Source organism: Camelus dromedarius, chromosome 13 (assembly GCF_036321535.1).
Source record: "Camelus dromedarius isolate mCamDro1 chromosome 13, mCamDro1.pat, whole genome shotgun sequence".
NCBI classification, from domain to species: domain Eukaryota; kingdom Metazoa; phylum Chordata; class Mammalia; order Artiodactyla; family Camelidae; genus Camelus; species Camelus dromedarius.
In genome coordinates, this window is record NC_087448.1 from 57,369,652 (window position 1) to 57,395,879 (window position 26,228).

At 34.1% G+C, this 26,228-nt stretch overlaps 2 protein-coding genes across 7 annotated transcripts in view; one reads left to right on the forward strand and one right to left on the reverse strand.

The window, feature by feature from the left end:
* The window catches only part of SERPINE3 (serpin family E member 3), a 28,724-nt gene extending 23,649 nt beyond the window's left edge, over window positions 1–5,075 (forward strand). Inside the window, exon 8 of the mRNA XM_031465969.2 lies at window positions 1,922–5,075. Coding sequence (XP_031321829.2) covers window positions 1,922–1,965 — 44 coding nt within the window. The 3' untranslated portion in view covers window positions 1,966–5,075. The remainder of the gene's footprint in view (window positions 1–1,921) is intronic.
* INTS6 (integrator complex subunit 6) overlaps window positions 2,944–26,228 on the reverse strand; it is an 82,195-nt gene continuing 58,910 nt past the window's right edge. For all 6 annotated transcript variants that reach the window (XM_064493182.1, XM_064493183.1, XM_031465964.2 and 3 more), the window contains 13 exons: window positions 24,976–25,101; window positions 23,414–23,568; window positions 19,415–19,567; window positions 19,159–19,291; window positions 18,147–18,241; window positions 15,982–16,092; window positions 14,766–14,981; window positions 12,416–12,542; window positions 11,458–11,600; window positions 11,013–11,244; window positions 6,344–6,712; window positions 5,193–5,286; window positions 2,944–3,557 (listed from right to left, as the gene is read on the reverse strand). In XM_064493182.1, the coding sequence (XP_064349252.1) occupies window positions 3,464–3,557; window positions 5,193–5,286; window positions 6,344–6,712; window positions 11,013–11,244; window positions 11,458–11,600; window positions 12,416–12,542; window positions 14,766–14,981; window positions 15,982–16,092; window positions 18,147–18,241; window positions 19,159–19,291; window positions 19,415–19,567; window positions 23,414–23,568; window positions 24,976–25,101 (2,048 nt within the window). In that variant the 3' untranslated portion in view covers window positions 2,944–3,463. The remainder of the gene's footprint in view (window positions 3,558–5,192; window positions 5,287–6,343; window positions 6,713–11,012; window positions 11,245–11,457; window positions 11,601–12,415; window positions 12,543–14,765; window positions 14,982–15,981; window positions 16,093–18,146; window positions 18,242–19,158; window positions 19,292–19,414; window positions 19,568–23,413; window positions 23,569–24,975; window positions 25,102–26,228) is intronic.

Sequence of the window (26,228 nt, forward strand, 5' to 3'; positions counted from 1 at the left end):
CACAAAAATCAAATGTTTGCCCCAGTACTTTTAAGTCCCACCATACAACCTCATCTTAACTCAAAAATCGTATGGTACAGACAGAGCCCAGCACATCAGAAGAAGCAGAAGTCCTTTAAGCATCAACAACATTGAACAAAGTATTCAAATTATTTCTCTTAATGTTCCCCCACCCTCTCTGGCAATTATTTATCAGCCTAAGAAAGAAAAGAGATTCTCAGTAAAGAGTTGTTGGCAAGTCTAAACAATGTGTTAAAAAGATATAGGATGGAACAAGACTAACAAAATCAAGCAAAAGTGGATCTACTTTAACTAAACATCAGGCATTATTTTTATTTATGGAGAGAAAAAGTCAAAAGTTAGAATAATGAAAATTACGCATAGGTTTTACACAAATTGTTAAGGAAATACTGTCAACATCATTTTATCTGAGAATCATTTGCATACTGCTGTAACTTGTGCTAGAAATCAAAGGAACACTTGTGACAAAAAGGATGAAGATAATCATTCACTAGGAAATAATCTATTTGGGGGTTATTTGGGGAGAAAAAGTCCATTAACAGAATATATCCTCCTAGAATTTCACCAGGATCCTCCCAACCCCATATTTATTAGATGAAAATGTCACTTATCACTCAGAATCAGGAACAGAGAGCCTTCTCTTACAAAGGATACAGGTCAAAAAATGAAAGATGGGGAAAAAATGACAGGTTCTACTCCCTCAAGAAACAAAGAGACAGGACTAAACTTGAACAGAAGGGTCACTGTCAAAAGCTGATAGCCAACAAAGGTTGATGACAGTTAAAAGAGAACAGTTTTTCTTCTGGAATTCAACTGCACAAAAATGATGTAAAATCTTTGAACAAACTAGTAAAGGACACATCACTATTTCCATGATTTAAGAGTTTTCAGAACCACCTTAGTAAACAGAATGAAAATATAATCCGACACCAGTCCTTAATCCGCCGCACATCTAAATATAGTCCTTGTTAATTTATTTACCTCTCTCACTGGGAGGTACTTGCCCACATCACACAAGCCAAAATGGCTTCTCTTCGGGGAACAGGAGTACTGAAGAGACAGAAATGAGGCCTGGCCTTCAGTACACCGAACTGACAAAGCTTACTGATAAGGGCAAATAATCAATTGCAAATGGGACACATACGAGAACATTAACAAAAAAAATGATCTTAACCTCAAGTTAAACTGTTGGAGAACATCATTTGTCCAGCCTAAAGTCATCCAGTGAACTAAAACGGCCAGAAGACATGATTATTCCCCTCACATGTACTCCACACCTCCCATTTACTTACAAGAATTCTGCAGTAAGTATTTCCCTAATTTAATATGCCCAGCTTCTTAAAATGTAAAAAACCTGCAAGAGATGGGGTATTAAGCTTGAGTTTTGATAGGTTTCAAAGCTTGTGACTAGGTTTTGGGATGAAGGTATAGAGTTTGGTGGCAGAGATTAAGGACAGAAAGAGATGAATAAACTGCTTCTCTCCAACTCCCCTCTAGGGGTCACCCCCCAAATGTATTAAAGGTCAAGGGTCTAAATGATTTGTACTTCTTGAGCAACCTGTGAAACGGAAATAACTTTCTGATAAGGAAAGCTGCTAAATATTGGAACAGAGTCCCTTTCCTAAGTATTCTTGTTAAGGATGAACTTTTATCTGAATGATTTGTAACCCTCCTGTTAAATCTCAGAATCTAAATGTATCATTTAAGACCAGACAGTATATTCTGGATTTTGTGTATCTGTTATTGAATTTAGCAATGTGACTGTAGTTAATTACCTTAACAACCCCATTTATTAAATGATATCCTCTTAAAGGTATTTTGTAGAGGCAAAAAATGATTTCAAGAATTACGTATGAAAATACTATATAACGTTACATTAAATGCTTCTTTTTCTTGACAGGGTTTGTCTTCAGTATTGGGAGAGTTTCAAGTCCCCTAGACTAAATGAACAGATCACAAGCATGTTCTCCACCCTCATCTATGCTTTTCTTCATAAAAAGTTACAATTTCATTTGCTATACCCTTGAAATTTTAAAAATGTTCTGCTAAAGTGTAAAAAGATAAGGGTATGTGATTTTCAAATATTATGAACCTAAAAATACTTCAATTTTACTATAATTTTATAAATTTATTTCACCCTCTTTTAATCTAAATGTATTTTTTAACCTTTTCTACTGGTTACCCCAAAAGCACTACAAGGCACAGCAGTGAGCTATGAGTGGTGAGTGAGTCGGGTCATAGGGTCACGTGTCAGTAAGGACATGTGAGGCCGTGCTGGACTGAGGGTGGACGATGAAGAGTGCTCATTTTCCCTTATCCTGGGTAACTAGGGAGAATGCAAAATGAGCAAAGTCATTTTAAATGTGTTTGCTTTCCATTTAGCTTCTAAATAAAATGGAGAGTTTAAGTGTGAGAAGAGCAGAGCAGAACAGAGATCCCCTTTGAGCCCTCAGTCCGCTGAGGGACTCGTAAGCCCGGCATCAAGCTGCTAAACGCCAGACTGTTCAGAAAAGGTGGTGGACCCCAAACTTACAACCCCTAACTGACAGCTTCACCTGGTGCCGTCCACAGTCCTAGTAAGAAAGCAAAAGAGGTTGAAGGGAAGTAAGTAAGGAAACCAATAAAGTCCCAAGGTCTGCTTTTAAACAGCTTTAAAGAGCCTGCCTATATCTGCCGCAGACACTGTCGTTTGAGTGATCCAGGCAGAAATGGAGTATGCTGGGGTGGCCAACAAAATCTAAGAACATAGAGTAAAAAGACAATGCAGATTATGTAACATGTAATTACAGTTAGGTTTAACAAATGTGAACTTCAAGTGGTGTATTTTTCCAATGCTGAAAAGCAAGGCCTTAAAATTCCATTATCTTAAGATGGTTTTAAATGGTTACTTTAAATGTGATTATTTCCTAAACCACACAAGAGTAAAATAGAGCATTTATTGATGGAATAACAAAAGTGCTTTTCTTAAATATTCTTCAAAATACATTTGTACAACTTACAATAATATATCCAAAATAACTGTATATACAAAACATTGCCTAGTTTTAATGTATGTGCTTTTTTCCCCAAAAATTACAAAGTAACTTTTTAATTTTTTGGCAAAGTTCAACCTTAACAGAGGTGACAATTTTAAAGGTTGGTTTAAGAAAATAGAACCTGAGGGAAATTGACACGCAAGAGTCAATGACAAGCAAGAGATTTGGAGGAGTATTTTTAGTTTGTTAAATAAAAATGTTTTTTTAGAGTGATACTTCTCACATTACAAAAATAAACCAAAATGAAAAGGTCACTGTAAAATGATGGAAAAAGGATCTGTAGACTTGCTCTTAGTATTTCAAAAAGCCAACAATGCATGTCAAAAAATGAATGCAAGATCACAACAGTCTTGTATTTACTTTGTATTTGGAGAAGGTAGTGAAATAAGTGGCCACATTGTTTTCTTTTAATTGCTATTAATATGGTTGATCTGATTGGCTCTTCGATGAATTTCATCCAAGAAGTTCTCCAGTTGTTCTATTAGCATTCGTTTTTTAAACCTGTATAAAAAAAATAAGTAATAGTACTCTCAATTTCTTTTTAAACAAATAGTTATGTATCAGTATAATTTTTTTTTTTAAAGAGAGAAAATGAGTTGGGAAGATTTTTTGAAGTGAAATTAAAGTGAAAGATTAACTTTATGATATACAAAATCTCTTGGAAGACTGGCAAATTATGTCATCAGTACAGTATTATATAGTTTGTTCCTAAAACAAATAATCTAGGCCTAGGTACAATGGAAAAGAAGTTATTCCTTCCACAACCAAAAAGAAAAAGATGGGGAAAACCCCTAATAAATACAAGGGTTATAAATAGTCCAGCAAAATCTGGTCCCCCAAAGCCATGACTCCAATAGCTTCTTATACTCTCTGAAAGTTGAATGTTAAAAGGAATGTGAACAAAATATGAATATAATCCCCCACAAAATGGAAGGAGAAATGAAAGCTGGGCAATCACATTTAAAACCATGGTGTTCTACGATTGCTATCTGAAAACTAGCAAATCAAAGATAATTAGACATCTGTAGTACAGGATAAAGCAAACAGTTAAAGTTCAAGTGGCAAGTCTTTTAATTTTTCCGTAATAAATACAGTAGACTAAAACTGCATTTGTCTATGTTAGTAGTAATTCTGCTGATGCATTTTAGAATATCCAAAAACACTGCCCAATCTATACCTACTTCCTCTCTCTTTGTAAACTAATGTGACTAGCTACCATATTACACAACTCTCTGAAAGATGGCAGAAAGGAGGGCAGGCCCCAGGAACAGCTAAATCCATGATGAAGTTTGAGCTGACAGAATGTTGTTACATAAAGAGCAGGACAGGTGAAAAACTCTAAATAAATATGAAAAGTTATATAGCCTTATCTTGAAACCTCAAAGTGGCCTATCCTCTAGTCACTCATTAAAAAAAGAAATTAACTTTTTTCTTAAACAAACAAACAAAACCTTTATGTGTATGTAGCATGGACAAAACTGGGGGACTAAATAAAGGGTGGGTATTTTGGAAGGTCACATTAGATAAACCCTAAGGTCTTAAAAGTACTAAAATTTTTAAAGTATTGAAGGAAAAATAGAAAACCCTTTTTTACTCACTAAACTCATACAACTATGCTTTCCAGTTAATTGCATTTTGTAGTTACCATTTATAATCTCGATCCACATTCCTTGTACTAAAGTGCATAATCCTGGGCTACTGAAGAGCAATCAGAATAAGGCCCATTTGTCCAGCTCTGGTTCCCTTAATTACATTCCCACAAACAAGTGAACTGCATTTAAATATCGCCTTTCAAGGTTACTTCTAATCACTAATTAATATTAACTGTAGTTCAAATATACAAAGGAGAAAAATTAAAGACTATAAAATATAAAGACACCAAAAAGCCACAGAGTAGAATAAATGAGAATTAGCAAGTATCTGTAATTTGTAGGGAGAAAAGGCCCATGATTTCTGAAGAATTTGTGACTATTTTTTAAGTGAAATTCTTTCAATAAAATAAAAAGAGAAGTACTTATATACACACGGGTGTGTCATATTCATGCATAACAAGTATAAAATAGATCCCATTAAAATATTAAATCTATAAACTAGGGACTTATTTCATTGTATCATAATGTACAACAGATCATTTACCTTGATGCTTCTTTAATGACATTTTGTAAAAATATTAGTCTTGTTTGTAAACTGCCTTGCACATGCTTCAGTAAAGTGAAGATTCTTTCATATTCTTAAAACAAGAGAAGCAAAAAGAAAAATTAAATGGCTTTACTTTACACTTATTCAGTATTTTTCTACTGCAGTTTACTATAGCAAGATATCTTAAGAAAACCAAAAAATAGTCTATGTAAAATTTTCACTGCTCATTAGAGATTTTATAATACATACATTTCATCGTACATCAACAAAGATAAAATAACTTATCACACATTGCTTAAAAGTTCTCATTAAGGTATCAAACATAAAGCTCTGAAGGATGAGTAAATCGCTTTTTGGTAGTGCCACTGAGAAATAAGCAGTGGGTTTTACAAAAATCTATCCCTATGGACTTAAATTCTAAATTACCGCTAACCTGCGGCAGAGGGTATAAAATAGAGGAAAGAAAGACAAACAATACAGGTTAAGAGTGCTATTTCAGTTTCAAGTTTGCACATAAAACTCTGCCAAGGACTATAAGCTCGTCAACAGCAGGGACTGAGTCTTACCCACTTCTGGACCACACATGGGTCACTGTACCATCACAGCGGGTGATCTGTCAACATCTGAATGGATGCCAATATTGAAATTTTATCTCACAAAGTTCTTTTGTATTCATGTAATAGATAGCTTTTATAATTTTAGTTTTTTGACCCAAACATATCCCTGATTATAGTTTAAATCTTAAAAGTTAAGATGGTGGGTAGGTACTATGCCGAGAACGTTACAAATATAAAGTCATTTAAATATTCACTACATCTTTGGGGGTTTGTAGTTACATTAAAATTCCAGTTGCTGGTTGGAATAATTCTCAAGACTCTGGGGTCCCGTCATAGCAGGAGCCCCACGTAGCTCATCTGTGCGCTCTTCCTCTACTCTCAGCCCTCCTGCTCACCACACCTAGCAGAGCACGCTGGACACAGCACATATTCAGGTGCTTGTCAGCTGAATAAGGAATCAAATCATATAAGTTCATATGTTGTTCAAGACTGATCTAGAATCAGGGCTATGCTTTTAGTTAATTTGACTTTTTTTTCTTTTTTGAGCACACATAGAAATAAAATCTGGTGTTTGTCTGCAATTATACATACTTCTTCCTGGCTTTCGGATCTCTTTCATTATTTGTGCTTTTAGTTCAGTGTTGACCTCTTCATGGCTTCTGCAATGCATCAATTTCTTTCCTTTGTTTAGTGAAGATGCTGGTATATTCTCCTCAGGACATTGTTCTTTATCTCTTGGCTCCTCATGATTTTCTAAAAATCCACCAACAGCGAGGTCATTGGTTCCTAAATGATCATGACCAAGAGCCTCTGTGTGATTGGTTGGTCGTTCCAGTAAACTGGCTGGAGATGTTGAAAATTCAGTATCCATAGCATTTGGTGTAGTATCTGATGAAAGCTGGTCTGCAACATGATTTTCAATCACATCATCTATTGTCGAATCATTAGTGGCTTCTGAAACTAGAAACAAAAATAAGGGAAAAAATGATGAGAGCCAATTTCAAAACACACAGTAAAGAAACAATTTATAGCAAATCACACCTGATCTCCTTGACTGATGCAAATTAACAAATAATGTGATATGGCTCTTAAGCTTTGACAAATATATGCATGGAGCATATGTGAATGTGAATTTCAACATGAAACATTCATAGTATTTACAAAATCTGTAAAATTTTTGCCCTTAGTGGGGGAAAAAGCCAGTTTCTAACAACTTTTAGTTCTCTGCTTTATTCTATGGCAATTTTGTTGAGTAATTTAATGCTTTAGGGGAATATTTATCATCAAGATTATCATGGTTATCTTTTCCTTAGAGAGCCTTAGTTTACTCCAACCCACCTCTGCCTTATAAAGTTATCATTTAGAAGCAAAAGTGAACACAGGGAGTTTAAATGGATCAACTTTCTGCAACAACATGCCACCTAACAGGTCGTTCCCCAGAGCCCCCTTTTCTTTTAACCGTCCATCTCGTCTTCATTACTTGAGCAGTGCAGAACAGCCAGTGCCCCTCTTTCAGCTCACTAGACCACTACGCTTAAAAAACTTGCAAGCTTCCCACTTAATACTAGATTATTAAACTTGCTCCCCCACAGAAGCAGCTGAATTCTAAGGTCCCTGATTGCTCACCACACCAGGACACCAGCTGAATTCATCTCTCCTTCCCTCATTCTCATTTACTGTCCAAAATGTAAACTCATCCCTGGAAGTCCCCCGAACTTCTGACCCCCTACTAAGTCCTATCCCATGGTCCGCAAACTTTACTGAACGTTCACTACGGCAACTCCCACTTTAACTGAAGCCAAACTCACCTGCAAAGAACTTGCTCTCCTTTTCAACCTGAAGTACAAACTACTTTCTTGCACACACTCTCCACGGACTTAACATAAGGATGTGGAGTCACTGATTCCTCCCCTTTCCAGTGCCACCTCAGGATCATTTCTCCACGCCCGCCTATAAAAACTCTTGTTCTTCTGAGATTTCACTATGCTACTCCACCCATCCTCTCTCCTCAGCACTATCTTTACTGCTCTCCGGGGCACACCTGTGGTCACGGGGGTCTCTGGCACCCGGTTCACAGATTTCCTCCCACCCCATGTCCCTGAGGACGTTATTCTGAGTCCTTACCACTCCAAGGGTGGTCTGTGGACAAGCAGCACTAGTACCATCAGACAGCTTGCTAGAAATGGTCATCTTAAGCCCAACCCAAACAATGAATTAGAATTTGTGGCTTACCTTGACCTGCCCATCCCTGCCCATCCTGTGATTCACATACACGTTAAAGTTTGAGAAATTTTGTAGTATGTGACATCCATGTCTAAGGAGATCACCTGCCAAGAACCTGGCCTTCCAACTCCTCAGTTTCTCATCTGCAGAGTACTTTTCTACCCACATGTTTGCTTCTCAAGCCAAACACAGATCCAGGGATGGAGGCGCATGACCTCATTTTTGCAGTATTCCTGCTATTGCTCTTGAACTCAGCCAGACTTTCACTCCAGCAATTCCTCCACTTTCTCCCTCATATTTGTCACATCCCTTCTAGATTTCCACTTTCATATCTATCCAACTTATATCCCATAATGTATCACTTTTTACCAATGTCCTAAATTCTCATTCTGTTGTCATCCCATGACACTTACCAGGCAAAACCCCGCATTTTATGACGCCGTCTGTCTGCTTGCTCCAGCCTTACACGTGGAATGATGAGCAAGCACTACTGGAGAAACAGGAGCCAGCTCTGCAGAGTGGTCACCACCCCTGCCTGTCCTTGGAACTCAGCACTGCCTAGCAATCTTAGCACAACCTCTCCTCCCTCTCCCACAAAAAAAATCACTCGAACCTTTGCCACTCTTAACCATCTCTGACTTTCCCATTCTCTCCTTCCTCTCAGCGGTATACATCTCCTCCCACTTCCCAGAGAAAAGAAAAACAAAGCTGCAGAATGGAACTCTTTACTTCCTACCATTAAACTTTCACCCACCACACCCACTCTGCTTTAATGGAAGCATTCTTCACTTGGGCTCTGGACCCTTCCCTTCTGCCTTCATAGTGACTCTGTAACCGTGCTTTCTCTTACCTTCATTTTCAACCTCTCCCTCCCAATTGGCTCCGTCACGCCAGCAAACATATTCAACTCTGTCATCTTAAAGACCTACAGAACTGTTCCAATCCTCTCAAAAGATCTGTTTAAGAAATATCTGAGCCACCAACCACTTAATTCTCTTTCCATTTAGCTTCCATAACACTAAATTCTTCCCTATTTTTTCCTCTATTTCTTGGATCCTTCCTTCTCAATCTCCTTTTCTAAACCTTATTTCTCCTCTTTGGTACTTTCAAAGTTCCTTTCTAGGCTTTTTCTTCTGTTTCCCTTGGTGTGATTTAATTCACCCCATGGCGGTTAAGGGTGCCTTCCATACCTACCCTCTCTGGCCCAGTCTTCTTCTCCTGAGTTCCAAACTCAGCTTTCCATCTTCTAATTTAGGATTTCCAATCTAATCGGCATTACTAAACTAAACTCATTCCGCATCTCTTCTTCCACTCCACCCCTGACACACTCAAATACACACACTCAACTCCTCCCTTGCCCTGACTCCAACATCACCAAGTCCTCCGTTGATATGTCCAAGTATTTCTCAAATACATATGCCTCTCAGAACCCCAGTGCCAAGTCACACCAATAGCTCTTCCCCGTGTTTCCTAACTGGTTTCTGAACATCCATAACAATTATTTAATAACAGCAAATACTCAGTCACTGTCCACAATCTCTAATTACCTTATGTATTTTGTCTGTGAAACGTTTAATTGTCTTTGATTTAGGGTCCAAATCAGGCCTGTACATTGCAACTGATTTATATGTCTTTTAACTACCTTTTAATCTATAAAATCTTTCTGTATGTCTCTTGTTTCTATCCATTTTTTCCCCCTGAAAAACACACAAACACACCAGATTCCTTGTCCTATACAGTTTTCCACAATCTGGATTTTGCTAACTATATCCCTGAATTGCTGTTTAACATGTTTCTCTGTCCCTTTTATTTCCTAAAAATTGGTAGTCAGATACAGAAGCTTGATCAGACTGATGTTCAGTATATTTTTTTTTGGCAAGACTACTTCAAAAGTACTATCGTGTAATTCCAACAGGAGGTATTATTTTATTTGATTTCTCTCCAGTTTGAGATGTTATTAGCCACGAACGAGTACTACCCTTATACAGTAAGGTCAGCCTGATCTTTATAAAATGCTAATCAGATTAGATCACTATTGCTTTAAAACTTTTCAATGGATTCTCACTGTCCTTAGAATGAAGTCTAGAATCTTTACAATGGCTTCCAAGGCTCTCTCTGATCGAGTCTCTTCATGTGTATCATTCATTCTCACCTTACCTTATTCCCAACAACCCTTCTATATTAGAATTCTGTTAGTTCCCTTAATGCCCTTCTCTTTACTGTATGCCTCTGCACATACTCTTCTCAGACCACTACTGCAGCAAAGGCAAATGCACAGCTTTAGTTAACTCATTCCCATTCATCTCTCAAGTGTTAGCTTAAACATAACTTCCTCAGTAAGTGCCTTGATCCCACAGACTAAGTTAAATCCTCTGGCCAAAAGCTTCCACGATATACCTGACTTCCCTTTTGTAACATTCATCACACTTCCAATGAAATGTTCAATGACTCTCTTTCCTCACTCATTATAAATGAAGGCAGAGGTCACTACTGCCTTATTCACTGCTATACTTCAGTGCCTAGCACTGTCTAACATATGCAGGGGAGAGGGTATAGCTCAGTGGTAGAAGTGCCTAGCATGCACGAGGTCCTGGGTTCAACCCCCAACACCGCCATTAAAAAAATCAGTCAGTAATTAAGTAAATAAATAAACCTAATTACCGCCCTTCCAAAAAACTTTCCTTAAAAAATTAAATAAAATAGCATATGCATTTAATAATTAACAGTTGTTGAATTAAATTGAAATTGAAAACCATCTTTCTGTGGGTATTCATAATGCCCTCTCTTTGAAAATTGCTACTTTGAAATACTCAAGATTTGCAAATGATATTTTAGGATTGTGATAGCCAATAAGCATAATGAATATATGAACTGTTCATTCATTAGAAAGTTACAAAAATGATTACATGCTAATTTAGAACAAATACCTTTTTTAGATACTGCTGGATTTTATCAATTTTTTTCTAAAATATATGACAAAAATCTCTTCCATGAAGAACCAAAAAGCAGCAAATAATATTTAAAGAAAAACTCTTACTTTTATGAAGAGGAAGGGGTTTAATAAGATCTGGCTGTGCTTGAGTCATAGGTACAGGTGGTCCTTTTCCTCCAATATGATTGTTCACAACTGGATTCTGTTGTCTGCCTCTTAGCAGTGGAGACATACAGCGACGTCTTTTAGGGATGCCTTGCATATTTGGTTCTCCAGGTCGTTTATGTTTATTTTGAGGTCCAGCCACAAATTCATCTGCCTCATCTATCATCATACCCTGTAATAAAAAAGAATTTCCCTGGCTTTACATAGTTTTTAAAATGGCACAACTACTTCCAATTCCCTTTAAAATAATTATATTTTAACTATGTTGACATTTATTAGATATTCTACCAAGAAATAGTTTCAGCTTACTTTAGTTAAATTAAGAACTGTTAAATCCCCACTGCCTAGCACAAATAAATTATGTAATGGAACATTTCAAATTTACCTTCTTATCCAGCTTAAAGGGGTTGCCAAAGGTATGCAACCTTCGAGGCTGATCAGGATCAAGTTCTCTTAGCGGAGAAGGTACTTGCTTGAGGTATTCCTGGTAGTTCCCCATTTGTGCTATAGGAACACTGTGCACTTGATCTTTCAAACAGAACAAAGGAACAACAAAAGTTAACCTCACTAAAGCTACTCTCCAATAACATCTTCTTACATATGAACACTACCTGGTGTTATTCTAGGCAATCTTTCCTTACCACATATTCTAAATTAGTTTGTTGCCATATTGTGACATAAAGTCTTGAGATATTTTTAACATAAAATTTTAAATAATTGATTTTATTTTCTAAACAAAAAAAAATATTGCAGTTAACTTTGGTGTAAAGAATAAGTAATATGTATAACCTTTCCATGGAAAGAAATGTCTCTTTCACTCTATCCCAAATAAGCAGAATTTAATTATAGTGGAATTTACAAAAAAAGAGGTAACACATAGATTACCCTTTTTACATAAAGCTATAGTTGAAATGCTTACATCAATCAGAGTTGGCAAAGGGTTAAACTCTCATCTCACTTGTTTTGTAGTAGGTGCCATGGATATGAAGGAAATACCAGAATATGACACATACTGGCCATCCAGAGTTAAACTATCATACTAGTATATCACAAGAAAAGGAATTTTTATGTTTGTGTTGCTATCTATGCTTGAATGTATGAAGAAAGCCAAAAAGGAAGCTGAACTGTTAACAAAGGTTGTTACCTCTAGGGAATAGAATTTGGGGTAACAGTGATGATAGGAAGAAATGTAGAGAATGAGGAATTACTCACTTTTTACTTCATTCAATGAGAATATAATACTACTGTAATAATTCTTTAAAAGTTACATTACCATACTAAGCTTTTTCTATATAAAGAAAGAAATTTACTAAAGGAATACCATATTAAAACCATGATCTAACCTTCATCCTGTCCTTTAAGAAATCGGCGGGTGCTCTTCAGAAGATTAGATCTCATTCTTGTTAAGTGATCCAAAAGATTCCGTCTTGGTATGTCATATGCATTTCTAAATGTCTGTGGCTTCAAATCCTATTTAAAAAGAATCAAAGACAAATTTTACTTTCAGACACAGAATTAAAAGAGACTAAAATCTCCAGTCTGCAGCATAGCTTTAGAAATAAGATATGTAAGTTAAACTATTATATATAAAACAGATAAGCAACAAGGATTTACTGTATAGCACAGGGAACTAAATTTAGTATCTTGTAATAACCTGTAATGGAAAATAATCTGAAACAAATATATATACCTGAATCACTTGGCTGTACAGCTGAAACTAATATAATATTATAAATCAACTGTACTTCAATAAAAACATAAAAAAGAATAATTTGGGGAAAGAAGATATAAAAATTAAACAATTAGCTTAAAAAAAAGGATAAAGAGGTATGATACAATCTTAATGTATTGTTTTAAGAACCAAAAGGTAAAAAATTGGTAGTGAGGCGCAACCAAATAATCTCAAATTCACATCTGTCCAAGATTTTATTATATATTCTAACTAAAAGAAGTAAATACCTTAGAAAATGATATCTAAATTTTAAATATGAAGGTTTTAAAAAAAAGCTTTGATGTGTAATTTATCTACCATAAAACTACCCATTTTATGTACACAGTTTGACGAGTGGTAGTAAATGTATACACCTGGGAAACCATCACTACGATCCAGTTTTAGAAAATACCTTCATCATCCCAGAAATTTCCTTGTGCCCATTTGTAGTCAATCCCTGTTCCTATCCCCAAACAACCACTAATCTGCTTTCTGTCTCTCTACATTTCCATTCTATAAATGGAATCTTGCAATATGTAATCTTTTCTATCCGGCCTCTTCCACTGAATATTTTTTTGAGATTCATCCATGTTGTTCATGTATCTATCAGAAGTCTACCCCTTCTTACTGTAGAGCAGTTTTGCATAACATGGGTATACCATCTTTATCCATTCAGCAGCTGATCAACACTTGGACTGCTTTCAGTTTTGGGCTATTACAAATAATGCTACTCTGAATCTGTATACCAAGCCTTTATATACCCACATATATATTTTCATTTATCTCAGTAGATATCTACAAGTAGACCTGCTGGCTATATAGCAATATTTACCTTTCTTAAGAAACAGCATACTATTTTCTATCAACAATATGAGAATTCCAGTTGTTTTACATCCTTATCAAAACTTTGTACTTTTCAGTCTTAAATTTTAGCCAGTCTAGTGGGTGTGAAGTGGGATCTCATTATGGTTTTAATTTGCTTTTCTCCAAGGGCTAATAAGGTTGAACATCTTTTCATGTGCCTATTTGAGTTAGCATATCTTACTTGGTGAGGTGTCAGTCAAATACTTTGTCCATTTTTATTGGACGTTTGTCTTTTTATTATTGAGTTCTACGAGTTCTTTATATATTTTGATATAAGTTCTTTATTCGATGTATGTTTTCCTCCCAGGCTGTAGCTTGCCTGTTCATTCTTCAAAGTTTCTTCTGAAGATAAAAATTTTAATTTTAATGAAGTTCAACTTATCAAGTTTGTGTGTGTGTGTGCATTTTGTGTTATATTTTAGAACTCTTTGTTGACCCATGATCCAATGGAATAAAGATATTCTCCTGTTTTCCTGTAGAAGTTTACAGCTTTAGTTCTTATATTTATGACCATGAACACTTAAAGTAATGTGAGGTTAGGGTCAAGTTCATTATTCTGAATATGGATATCCAATTGTTCCCAAGCTATTTATCGAAAAAAATTGTCTCCTTCCTGACTGAATTATTTTGACACCTCTGTTAAAAATTAGACTCTACGTGTGAGGGCCTACTTGTAGACTCTGTTCTTTCTACTGATCTATATGTTTATCCTTATGCCAGCAACACGTGTTGATCAATGTAACTTTACAGTAACTTTTAAAATTAGATGATATAAGGCTTTTAACTTTATTCTTTTCCAAAATGATTTTAAGTATTTTAGAACTTTTACACTTCCATATAAATTTTAGAATCAGCTTGTCTGTGCCTACAAAAAGACTAATGGGATGAAGAGCTTTTTAATGAGTATTCACAAAGCATTTTAGGATCATACTGTGCACCCAATGTTAGCAGTGTTAAGTATTAAACTACAGTGAACTAACTCTACCATAAGTTATGTAATCTTAGGCAATTTCTAGGACTGTTTTTTCTTATCTATAAAATGATTTATTCTTTGTCAGATGTATTCAACAATATAACAGAGTATAACTAGAGCAGTACTAAATTCATATAACCATTACCTTATTGAGCAAAGCAACTTGGAACCCAGTGTATTCTTTCATATTAAGGTCTAGCAGTCTGTGAGGAACATCCTCTGAAATTCCCTGGAGCAGTTGTTGAAAATCTTTCCTATAAGCCATTGATAAACCATGTGATCGGCTTCGGACTTTAATTCCAGTTTCCTGTACTACTTTTTTGCCTACAGAACCGATGACTCGATCAGATTCTATTTTGGCCTAAAGTAAAAATAAACAAAAGTTGTCTTTATATAATCTAAAGTAGTAAATTAAATACTAACAGTTTTGGTCTTCTACAAATTATTTATTATATTTAAAAAGTACATAAACTAAAGTAAACTAAACATAGTTTAAATAATAATTTCTTATGATTTTAAATCATCACAATTCTAAAGTTTTGGAGCAAGGCACACAAACACAACTTCAATTTATTTTACTTATTAATCACTACACTTAAACCATGATATGTAAAAAAAAAAAAAAACCATGATATGTAAATGCACCCTAAATGAAAATAAATATTCCTAAATTTAGAAGTGATATAAAATTAGGAAAAAAAAATCAATATTTAAAGACACTATTACTAGCACATAACTAAATGTTCATAGATATGGCAAATAGTGATGGAGTTTTTCACTGGAAAGCAAATAGCAATATTTCAACCCTTTCCCACCTACATTTCAATTAGCAGTTAAAGGAGAGATGGCAGAAGTACAGGAAAAATTGTTTTATACTTTAGTAACTTGGCAGTCAAACTGTATACTATGTGACTACTATAGTATCTATTAATGTGATTTACATCCAAAATGACAAAATTCAGTATTTTCAAACATTTCAAAAGAAACTCCCATTCTGAAAGAAAAAAAACTGTAGGTTTTAAAACATAAAGAAAAAGAAACTGATTTTTTGCTCTAAGAAAAATAACTTTCTAACATAAATTTCCCAAAAGAAAATATAAAGAATATTCAGGTACAGGAAGAGTAGGACAATATTAATAAAGCCATTTTCACACACTAGCAATTATTATTTGAAATCAACATTTCAAAACATAGTACACCATGTACCTGAGACAGAATTATGTTAATATGATATACATGGTTTTAAAATGTATTAATGCAATGAATTCTATTAGAACCATCAAGAACTAACACCTGGGCTATTAACCATCACAGCCAAAACCATTCAAAATATTTAATTTGGCTCTATTTCTTCACAGTACCTGTTGACTCAACTTTTTGAGGTATGAAATGACACTGTAACTAAGTCCATATTCCATACTGTCTGCTATTAGGTTAGGTGCTCCCATCATTCTAACGGCTTTCTTCAAAGGCTACAGGGAAAAAGAAAACACCATTCAATCTTAAGCTTGTCAGAAATTCATAGCTACATGTAGTGTCAATTTTGAGAATTTCACCCACCAAAATGTCTCCTTTTCTTATATAAGAGTCACATAGTCAGATCTGTATTTCAGTAAACTGTCTGTCAGTGAAAGGCAGTTTGAAATACTAAATAAGGATTAGAATCTATAATAACAACAACCAGAGCAAGAAATGGTGAAGTCCTGGACTTCTTAGTATCACTAGAGACACTAAGTTTGGAAAAAATGGGCAGGAGACACATTGCAGAAGTAGAATTGATGGAAGTTGGGTAGTCAGTGAAAAGGAGTCAAGGAAAATAGAGGATTTCTACCTTGGGTAACTGGAAGGGTTGGGGCTCAACCCCTCATTAGCTTTATGACCTCTCTGTGCCTTAAGTGTCTCATTTGTAAAATAATAATAGTAGTAACTACATAGGGCTGTCATGGGATTAAATGAATTAATGTATGTAGCACATCTGGCACACAGTAAGTATTCAGTAGGTATTCATCATTACTACTATCATTAGCTGAGCTGAAAGAAAAAATGAAAACAAGCTCTAGAGGAAAAATGAGGAGGCAAAGATAAGTGTAATATTTACTGTGGAAGTGGTACAGTGAAATAATTTTCAATTGTAAGGAGAGGCAAATTAAGAACCACTTTGTGTAATGAAAAATATCACTAGCAGGATTGTCAAGCATACATAAATGAGACAAGTCAGAAAAAGGATGATAACCATTCACTGACATATTAGAAAACGTATAAGAGCCCTCATGTCAAACTGGAATCAAACCCCAGATCTGAGATTTAATATCCATGTAGCTTTGGCTAAGTCCTCTGGGCTACTATGAAACGTATGAATCAAACATGTAACAGTTCATATTCAAGTGTTTCTTTTTTTCCTCTCTCTTACATAGCAGGCACAATGTGCTAGATACACACAACTTCTCTCTTATAATTAAAATATATGATTTTCACAGCTCAAGAAATTAATGTCCTTATTAGAGACCATTTAGATAGATTAACTACAGTCAAATGCTGTAATATTCCTGCAGTAAAAGCAGAAGCAATGTTTTCAAGTGCTTTTAGTGTAGATCTTTTTGTTAAGATGTTACTTTTCATAAAATAAATAATGTATCTAATAATATATGCATTATTGGTCTTATCTATTATGATATACTAGGTTTCAAATAATCAGAAAACCTGTAGTGCTAAAAATAAAAGGTTCTATGAGAATGTATGTTTATCTACCTAAAAACATGTTTCTGGAGATTTAGGAAATAATGCAAGCACAAACCTTTTTTTGTACCCTTAAAGAAAAGTAATTATAAAATTGCAATGTAAAAAGGTAGTATAACTAATATACATAAAACAGATAAATAACAAGTTTATACTGTATAGCACAGGGAACCATATTCACTATCTTGCAGTAGCCCATGGTGAAGAAGCATATGAAAACGAATGTATGTATGTTCCTATGTGACTGAAGTATTGTGCTGTACACCAGAAATTGACATAACATTGTAAACTGTACTTCAATAAAAAAAATTTTTTTAATAACATGAAATAAAAAAATTAAAAGGTAGTACAACAATTGAGGTTAAAAGCCTAAATTCTAAACCCAGGCTGCCTGGGACTGAATTCCTGTCTCCCATATATCAGCTATGTAGCCTTGGACAAATTATGTAATCTTTTAGTGTCTTTGTTTCCTCATCTGTGAAATAAGAACAGTGATTTCTGCCTCATAGGGTTACTATATAAATTAAATGAGGTTAATACATGTCAAGTGCTTAGGATAGTACCAGGCCTGGGTAAGCATTATACATGTTCTCATATTCATCATCATCATTATTCTGCAAATCACTGTAACATTTCTTTTCTATTACATCTATACGGATCATTTGTACACTCAATTTTCATGACATTTATTCTGTAACAGCAATAAATAAAAGTTTTAACACCTACAGTAAACTATAAGCATAATGTAATATTTTCTAATAAGTTCTATTTTAAACAATAATATTCTTACCCCAAGATAGTACGGAGGCATTGTCTTCAAATAACTTTCAAATGACTGTCTCCATTTCAATGTTGGTTTTGCTTTATGTACTTTAAACAAGTCATCTATAAATGTATAATGTGAACAAACTATCAACATTCACTGTTTTCATACATGAAAATCAAGTCAAATAAGTTTCATTTTTAAAGTCTGCTTTCTTATTTATGCAAGAGAGAGGAACATCAGATGTATGTTTTTAACAAAATTAAAAATGGTAAAAATTTTGGTTCTGGCATTTTTGGGTAGTAATACCACTTTAAAAATGAAAAGGTGCCAATTCTGGTCTAAAATTACATGTAATAATAAAAAGGGAGAGTCAGAAAATACGTAAGTAATATCTAGACATGAAACAGATTTGAAGACAGAAACAAAGTATGCATGGTGTTTTCTATAAAATATACCTACTAATATTTTGACTATAACTTTTAAATCTGATGGGTTCCATGAAGGGAAAGATGTCTTCTCCAAAGTACCCCCTCAAAAAATTACAGCCAAATTGTCCCCAGAAACCAACTTTAGGCTTATCATGTAATTTTAGAACAAATTCATTCATTTTTTTAAAATTGCCAAATGAAAATTATAAATTCCTACAAAGAAAACATACTCAAGATCTTATAAATATGAATTGCTTCTACAAAATATCTAATTATTTACCAAATACAAACTGCATCACCAATTCTAACTATGTAAGAAATCTAACTTGAAAAAGCTTAGAATTTTTCATTTAGAAATTTAAAATATAGTATCTTCAATAGTTTGTAGAATCAAAAATGGTTTGACATTGACCTTCTATTTATCAGAAATATGTACAGTTTGCTATAAAATCTTAAGACAGCTGCAATACTTTAGAGTAATGAAAAAAAAAGAAACTTCACTTATTTCCAGAAGACAAGAAAAAAGAAAGAGATGTTTCCTAAATTTGTTTTTAGGAAAATCTGTATGTATGCTAAGCCACAGAGAATGTGACAAGAATGAGACTTACCTAAAAGGGGAAGGAGGACTGGGTAATTATAAGGCATCACAAATAAATTGACACAATTCAGTGCTGTACTGGCTTTCAAGTAACCAAAGGGGTGGCCAAGTTCACTATATTTTGCACTATTGCTCACATATACCTGTTAAGAAGTAGTTAAAAGTTCATATTTAATAACCTTTACAGAATGTTACATAAATCATTGATTTAACTTTTTAATAAACATCAAATTAAAATTTTAAATCATTACAGATGTTTAGCTCACCTGCCAACATGTTTGAGGAGATTTCCTTTCCAGGATAAATTGAGTCAGAGGTGAAGGTTCCAACTCATATTTGTCAAAAGGCAATTTGTCAATAACCATCGGTTCACAGTCTGTACAGGAAAACTTCACTACAGGATGAGATGTACGAGGTGGCTAGAGGGGAAAGTCTTATTATTACTCCTCATGTAAAGAACCAGAAACAAACTCCTTTTCAGTATTCCTCACTACCAAAGTTTACTTAGTTCCTCAGTTCTGCTAGTGAGAGTTTAATTTACTACTGAAAGCACCAGTTAGCTGAAAGAAAATACTTAAACATGTAGTGCTTAAATTATATAATATTCACAAGAAAAAGACAAAGCACTTCAAAATTTATACAGAATAAATATAATGATCTTTGTTGATCTTAAAATCCAATTTATCAGACGTTAAATGCAAAATTTTAGAATTAAGTAAGTACTCATTAATTTTTATGTCCAAGAAACAACTAATGTATAGGAACCTTCCAAAGTTCTCAACTGTAGCAATTTAATTACTTTAGTATAAAGTAGTGGCTTCCAAACGGATCACAATCATTGATTAGTAAATTTTTAAAATACACTTATAAATTACTTGTAAATTATTAATTTATAGGTACATAATAATATATACCAAATTAATATGAATAAACAAAAAAGTAAACATAAGCAAAAGCTGTGTTTTCCTTCCCTATTCCAATAGACTGTTTCCCCTGTGGTATACACACTCTACTTTGGAGACCCTGCTCTAGAGGTACAAAAATCACAATACTTTAAAGGGAAAACAAAGCATGTACTCTATTTCCCACCTTAACAGTCTCCTTCCTAAAACTCTCACCAAGCGAAGATGGTGAAGGAAATACGAGCTACGGGGAAATAATGTGAAATGTCACAGCTATAATGGACTCTTTATAGCCTCAGTTACTACCTGTATACACTGGTGGCTCCCAAATCTACTGCGCGGAGACTAGATCTCTCTCATTTCTCTTATGTATCCAACTGCCAACAGGACATAACCTGAATTTCTATAGGTCTCTCAGATGTACTATTACTAAATTCATTATTTCTCCCCCCAAACCACAAAACCTGTTCTAAAAACCTAGATACTATTCTTAATATCACCTCCTTATCCTCCATATTTAACTGGCACAAAGACTTAGATAAAATGATACCACAAATCCTAAGCCACTTAGAACACATAAACATGGCAGGTGTTCAGTATTTAGTCCGTGGCCTCTGTCAACACTAAATTCTCATCTCTCTAAAAGTTCATCTTCTATTTCTTACCACTCTAATTCATGCCTTCATCATTTCTCAGACTAGATTAGTACAACTGCTTATTTTAAATTAGTCTCCCTAATTTAGTCAGTCCCCTCCAATCAATCCCATGGTCATGAAATATAATCATGTAATTTTCCTATCTCGAATTATTGGGTAAAAGTAGCAGCCAATCACCTAAAAATAGGGCCAGGCTCTTTTAATATTGTATACAAAGAACCTTTGACGATCTGGTCCCTATCTGTCTTTTAACTACCACCCTGTGCTCCAGCCATACCAAACTACCTGCAGTTGCCCAAACAGAATATCATCTTTCATGCCCCCGTGTTTCACGTTATCCCTGGATGCTTTGTTATTTTCTCCCTTGCATATTGCAGATGAAGTAAGTTTTGACGTCTGAACTGGCAAATACCAACCTCTAAGACTTCTTCCCCAACACACACTCTCACCCTGTACACCATACACATAGCAGGCAGTCAGGCACCACCTCCTCGGGGCTCTGTCCGCCGCTCTATTACAGTTAGCTCTCTGCACTCCATTACATTTATATGGCTGACCTTCCTATTGAATGGAAAGGTTCCAGAGGGTAAGTACAATGTTTTACGCATCTTGTGCTCCTGTGCCTAGCATGTACCTGACACAGTTTATTGAACTGGTCTATAAAACTCAATAAAATTTTTGGATGAAAACATTGAGATCTAAGAAGAAAGGGGGAGTAGGGAGAGGGGGAATCCTCTAGAACAATTTGGCAAAGAAAAATTTTTATTTATTATTTCATTTAATCCTCAAAACAATCCTATCAGATAGGAGTTATTATCTCCATTTAACAAATGGGAAATTGGGGCTTAGAGAAAATAATTAACTAAAGACACATGGCTGATAACTGGTAGAGCCATGATTCCAATTTAGTACCAATTTCTAATAAATCATATTTAATTTCAGTATTAATACTTCTATATGAAATACTATTATTTATAAAAATTTCATTTCCCTTCTAAGATTCTTCAGTTACTAAATTTTGCTAGTTCTTCCCAATATTATCTCTTTTTTATGATTCTCTCTTCGGTCATCTTAATTCAAACTCATCTTTCTTTCATGAACCATAGTAATAGCCCTCAAGGTAACCTGCTTCCATCTTTCAATTCATCTCCTTCTAATTTTGCTGCATATAACCACCAGATTAATTTTCCTAAAGCAGCACTCTGTTAAAAATGTCTTCAGTTCTATGAACTCCACTGAGAAAAACTCAAATTCTCTAACTTTCCATTTAAAGTCATGAGCAATTCGGTTTATTTAATAGTGCTCCCAATGTCCTACAAATATACTATGACCCACCTATTCTCAGCTATTTTCTACTCCTCTAAAGACATATTGTTCTTTTTCACTTCCATTCTTTTTTCTCATACTGTTTCCTCTTCCAACTGAAATCCTACCTAGACTTCAAATTCCTCTATAGCATGTAACAATTTGTAATAGCCCATTAGAGTAACATTAACAGATAATGCTTGTGATGTTGGTTTTTGATTTCTTCCTATTAGGACTTAATAAGTACCATATGTACTACTGAGGTGCTAATACATACACAACAGAATGAATAATCAACAGTATAATATTTCATTCCAATATCTGTTCTATAAGAGTTTTGAAAGGGCTCCAGAAGACAAAGTAAAATGACCAAGGAAATTGAGAGCTTCTCTAAGGTCAGACTGAAAAAACTATGATGGTTCAATCAGGAAAAAAAAAAAAGAAATAGAGAAGATACCTCACTAAAATTTATAAAAACTTAACTTCATGTACTAACTTCATTAAATCCCTAATGAATAAAGGAAATGTCACTTTATAGACCTTGTATAGAATAGAAGTAAAAATTATTCTGAATAGTTGATATAGGTTTAAAGTATAAAAGTTTTCAAAAACAGTTCAGTTTAATCCACAAATGATAGCTGCAGGAAACATTATTAAAGACTGCTTAATGATCTTTGAAATACAATTCTAATCTTCTAAGGGAAACATCAAAAGGACCATTGTCATGCTCTCCCACAAATTATCCCATGATATCTTCAGATACTAGAAAAAAACACTAATCAGAAAAACACTGTATTAACAAGATTGAATGGATATTTCTATAAATTTACTCTATTATTTTAAGGCCCATATAGTGGATACTGATAATTCACCATGATCATTCAATAAGCCTCCCTGTTTCTTAAAAATTCATGTAAACAAGACCAGAAAAATCTTTTCCACCCTAAACTTCCAGACAGAAAACACTGAATATAACTAAAACTATACAAATCAACACAAATTTTCAAGACTAAGTCCAAAAAGATTGCAAGCAAATCATCAGAACTATTTTCTAAGCCTTCATTTAAATTCTAGATTATGTCCTAGAGACAAATCCTCATATTAACATTGTTTAGAATTCAAAGAGAAACTCTTGTTATATATCTATGATTCTGTAACCAGATACCAGTAATTAAAAAAAAAAAAAGCATAGTATTAGATTCTAAAGGAAACAGATGTCTCTTTTTTATTACTTTATAGTGAACAACACAGTATAATAAAGCAAATAATAGCTTATCATAGCCCTTCAAACATCAGATTCCTATAAATTAGCCTTTAACTTTAACTGATAATGGTACTTAAAACTAGTATGAAAAGCAGTTAATGGTTACTATTACAAAGTCACAGTCTCTCTGGTACTTACTAGTGTTGGAGAATTCTGATCTGGCCAAAAAGATTCTGGAACAGGCCAATGACCTATAGGAACCCCAGTTTTAGGATTTGGTCTGACATATATGAGTTTGTGACAGCTATGCCAAGGCTGAGATCCAAAAGGCCTTGATATATCTGGCTGCCCATCTACAGAAAAGAAAGTATATATTGTTAAGAGAAAAAAACATAAAAAGCTAAATTATACCCATTAGTACTTAGTAAAAACGCCGTAATACTTGTTCAATTCTGGATTTCCTTATTTCTCTTAAATGTAGAATGCTATCATGACTAAGACAACATTTAGATTAGAATTCACTAGAGTAAAATCACCAAACTGCAACTATGATTTCAACAGCTGAAAGGAGGTCCCACATCACCCTTTGCTTGCCCAATCAGAATATGTAAAAAATACTTTATGACAAATTATTGTTTAATGAATAATGTGTCTTCCCCACCAGATAAGGGGAAACATCCAATTTCTTCATCATCATGCTTGGCTTAGTAAATACTAGGTAAATACTGCTAAATGAGTATTTCTTTAAAATCATTTTAACTAAAGCCTAATAACAAAAATAAAAATAAAAGCTTAATATGCAAATCTAGATGTGAAGCATCAACCTTTAATTTAAAACAATTGTAGCAAAATAGCAACTCTTCTCCAACAGTTCAGTAAATACTTACTTGGTGCCTACTCTAAGTGAAGCCCTACAATAATATAAAAATAAATACATCCCATGTCTACACAATTTAATTTTTTAAGTTTGTTTTTTTAAACCAATAAATTTATAGCATTACAATTTATATAATCTTACCATCTCCTGCTCCTTCCCTATGATCCCCTCTGAGGGTACCATTTTCTCATCTCTATGACCTTTCTTTTCTCTCAATTACCCACTCTAGTGGATCACCTTCACCAAGTGTCATTAACAACTTTCTGATTCTTGTCATAAGCTATGCTGTACAATGCAGAGGGTCCAGAAGTAAGCTGCCCACTGATTCTAGTGAAACTTCTTACACTCTTTGGCTAATATAAATAGTTCACAATTATAGAATATTAGAATAAAGCCAGGTGGAGCTTAGCTAGAGTTAAAAGGATCAAGCTGAATGGCAAAGGATGGTTTCTCATTTTTGGAACCACATCAACCATTTGATTCTGACCAGTTTGATCCTTAGAAAAAATGTAGCCAAGGAATTAAATTAACATCTAGGGTAGAACATTCTTGTGAATTAAGGGATGTGGAAGAAGCACGTATACTGGAGAGAGTCAACATTATGATACTATAAAGGAAATATGCTAATCTGTAAATGCTTAAAAAGGTTTTGGGCTCATAAACTTCAGGCTATGAACAACCAACATAAAAAGGTGATGCTGCTAAACTACTATCATACTACCTTGACCTTCCTATTTAATCTTCCCTCTTTACCAATAGCCATTTTGTCATCTTAATAATTTGGCCTTATCAATGTTAAGGCCAAATCATAGTAATTTTTCAGTACTAGTTGAATACTAGATAGAGCAAGTTTAAAATATCTGTAAGAGATGTAAAATAATACCTTCTACAGGGGAAGGATCTGGTCCTGCTTTTTCAAAGTTAATTACTACCCCACTTTGCACTTTCTGCACCAAGGACTCCAGACACTGATTAAGCATTCTTGGAGAACATACAGAGTACGAGCGGCCTGAAATAAAAAGAATAAAGTGAACTAGTTAGTTGCAGAAATTCCTACTTTTAGCAAGAAAGAACCATAGTGAGGTTTTTGACTGATTAACAAAGTTCAATGGTAAAGTTTGACTTTTTCATTATCTGATGGAATGACGAAACAAAAACAGTGATTTTCAATTAACAGTTCCATTTTGTGAAAGTATGTACACTTTTTCTTCTAATTATAGGTATATAAAAAATAGAAATCCTGAGCTGAACAAAACATGATGAAAAAAATCACTATGTATATATATTATATAAAATGTGATTTTTAAATACATATAAATATAAAAACCTATCTCCAACTGTTATCTAATACAATTTATCTTCAATATACATACACCACAGCTGGTAACTAATCCCCAAAAAACTTTCTGCTTAACGGAAGTATTACTAAGATTAATGCTAAGGACACAGCAGATACTCAATAATTATTTAACTGGTCTGCTGGCAGTTACTGCATATTTTAAGTATTTGCACTTTAATACACAGATAGTAGCAAGTGCTTTTCTGAGATTCATTTGGCTTACATACTTGGAAATTACCTATCTTAAGTGAATTTCCTGCTTGTATATCTTAACCTATAAAATGTTTGGTTCAGAAACATTAAAATGTTAATGATTAAGAAAAAGTACCAATGAAAAGATTTCCTAAACAGGGTTTTTCAATAAATTTAGACCTGTGCTGTCTCATACTGTAGCTACTGGCTATATATGGCTACTGAGAACTTGAAACATTGCTAGTCAAAACTGATATATACAGTAACTGTAAAATATACACCTGATTTTGTAGACTTAATATGAAAATAAAGTAAAATACCTCAATTGTTTTTAAATATCAATTTAATGTTGAAATATTTTGTATAAATTTTTAAATATTACTGACATTAATTTTACTTACTTCTTTTTAATGTGACTATGAAATTTATAATTACATATGTAACATATCACATTTCTATTATGTGTGATCAAAACCAGTGCTGAAAACCATGACAACTAAAATTCAGTCTTTAATCAAACATCTTACAATGTTATTTGCAATAAGCTCAAATGGAAAAATGCTACTCCTTTACAAATTCAACAAATTAGTTCCAAACATACTATT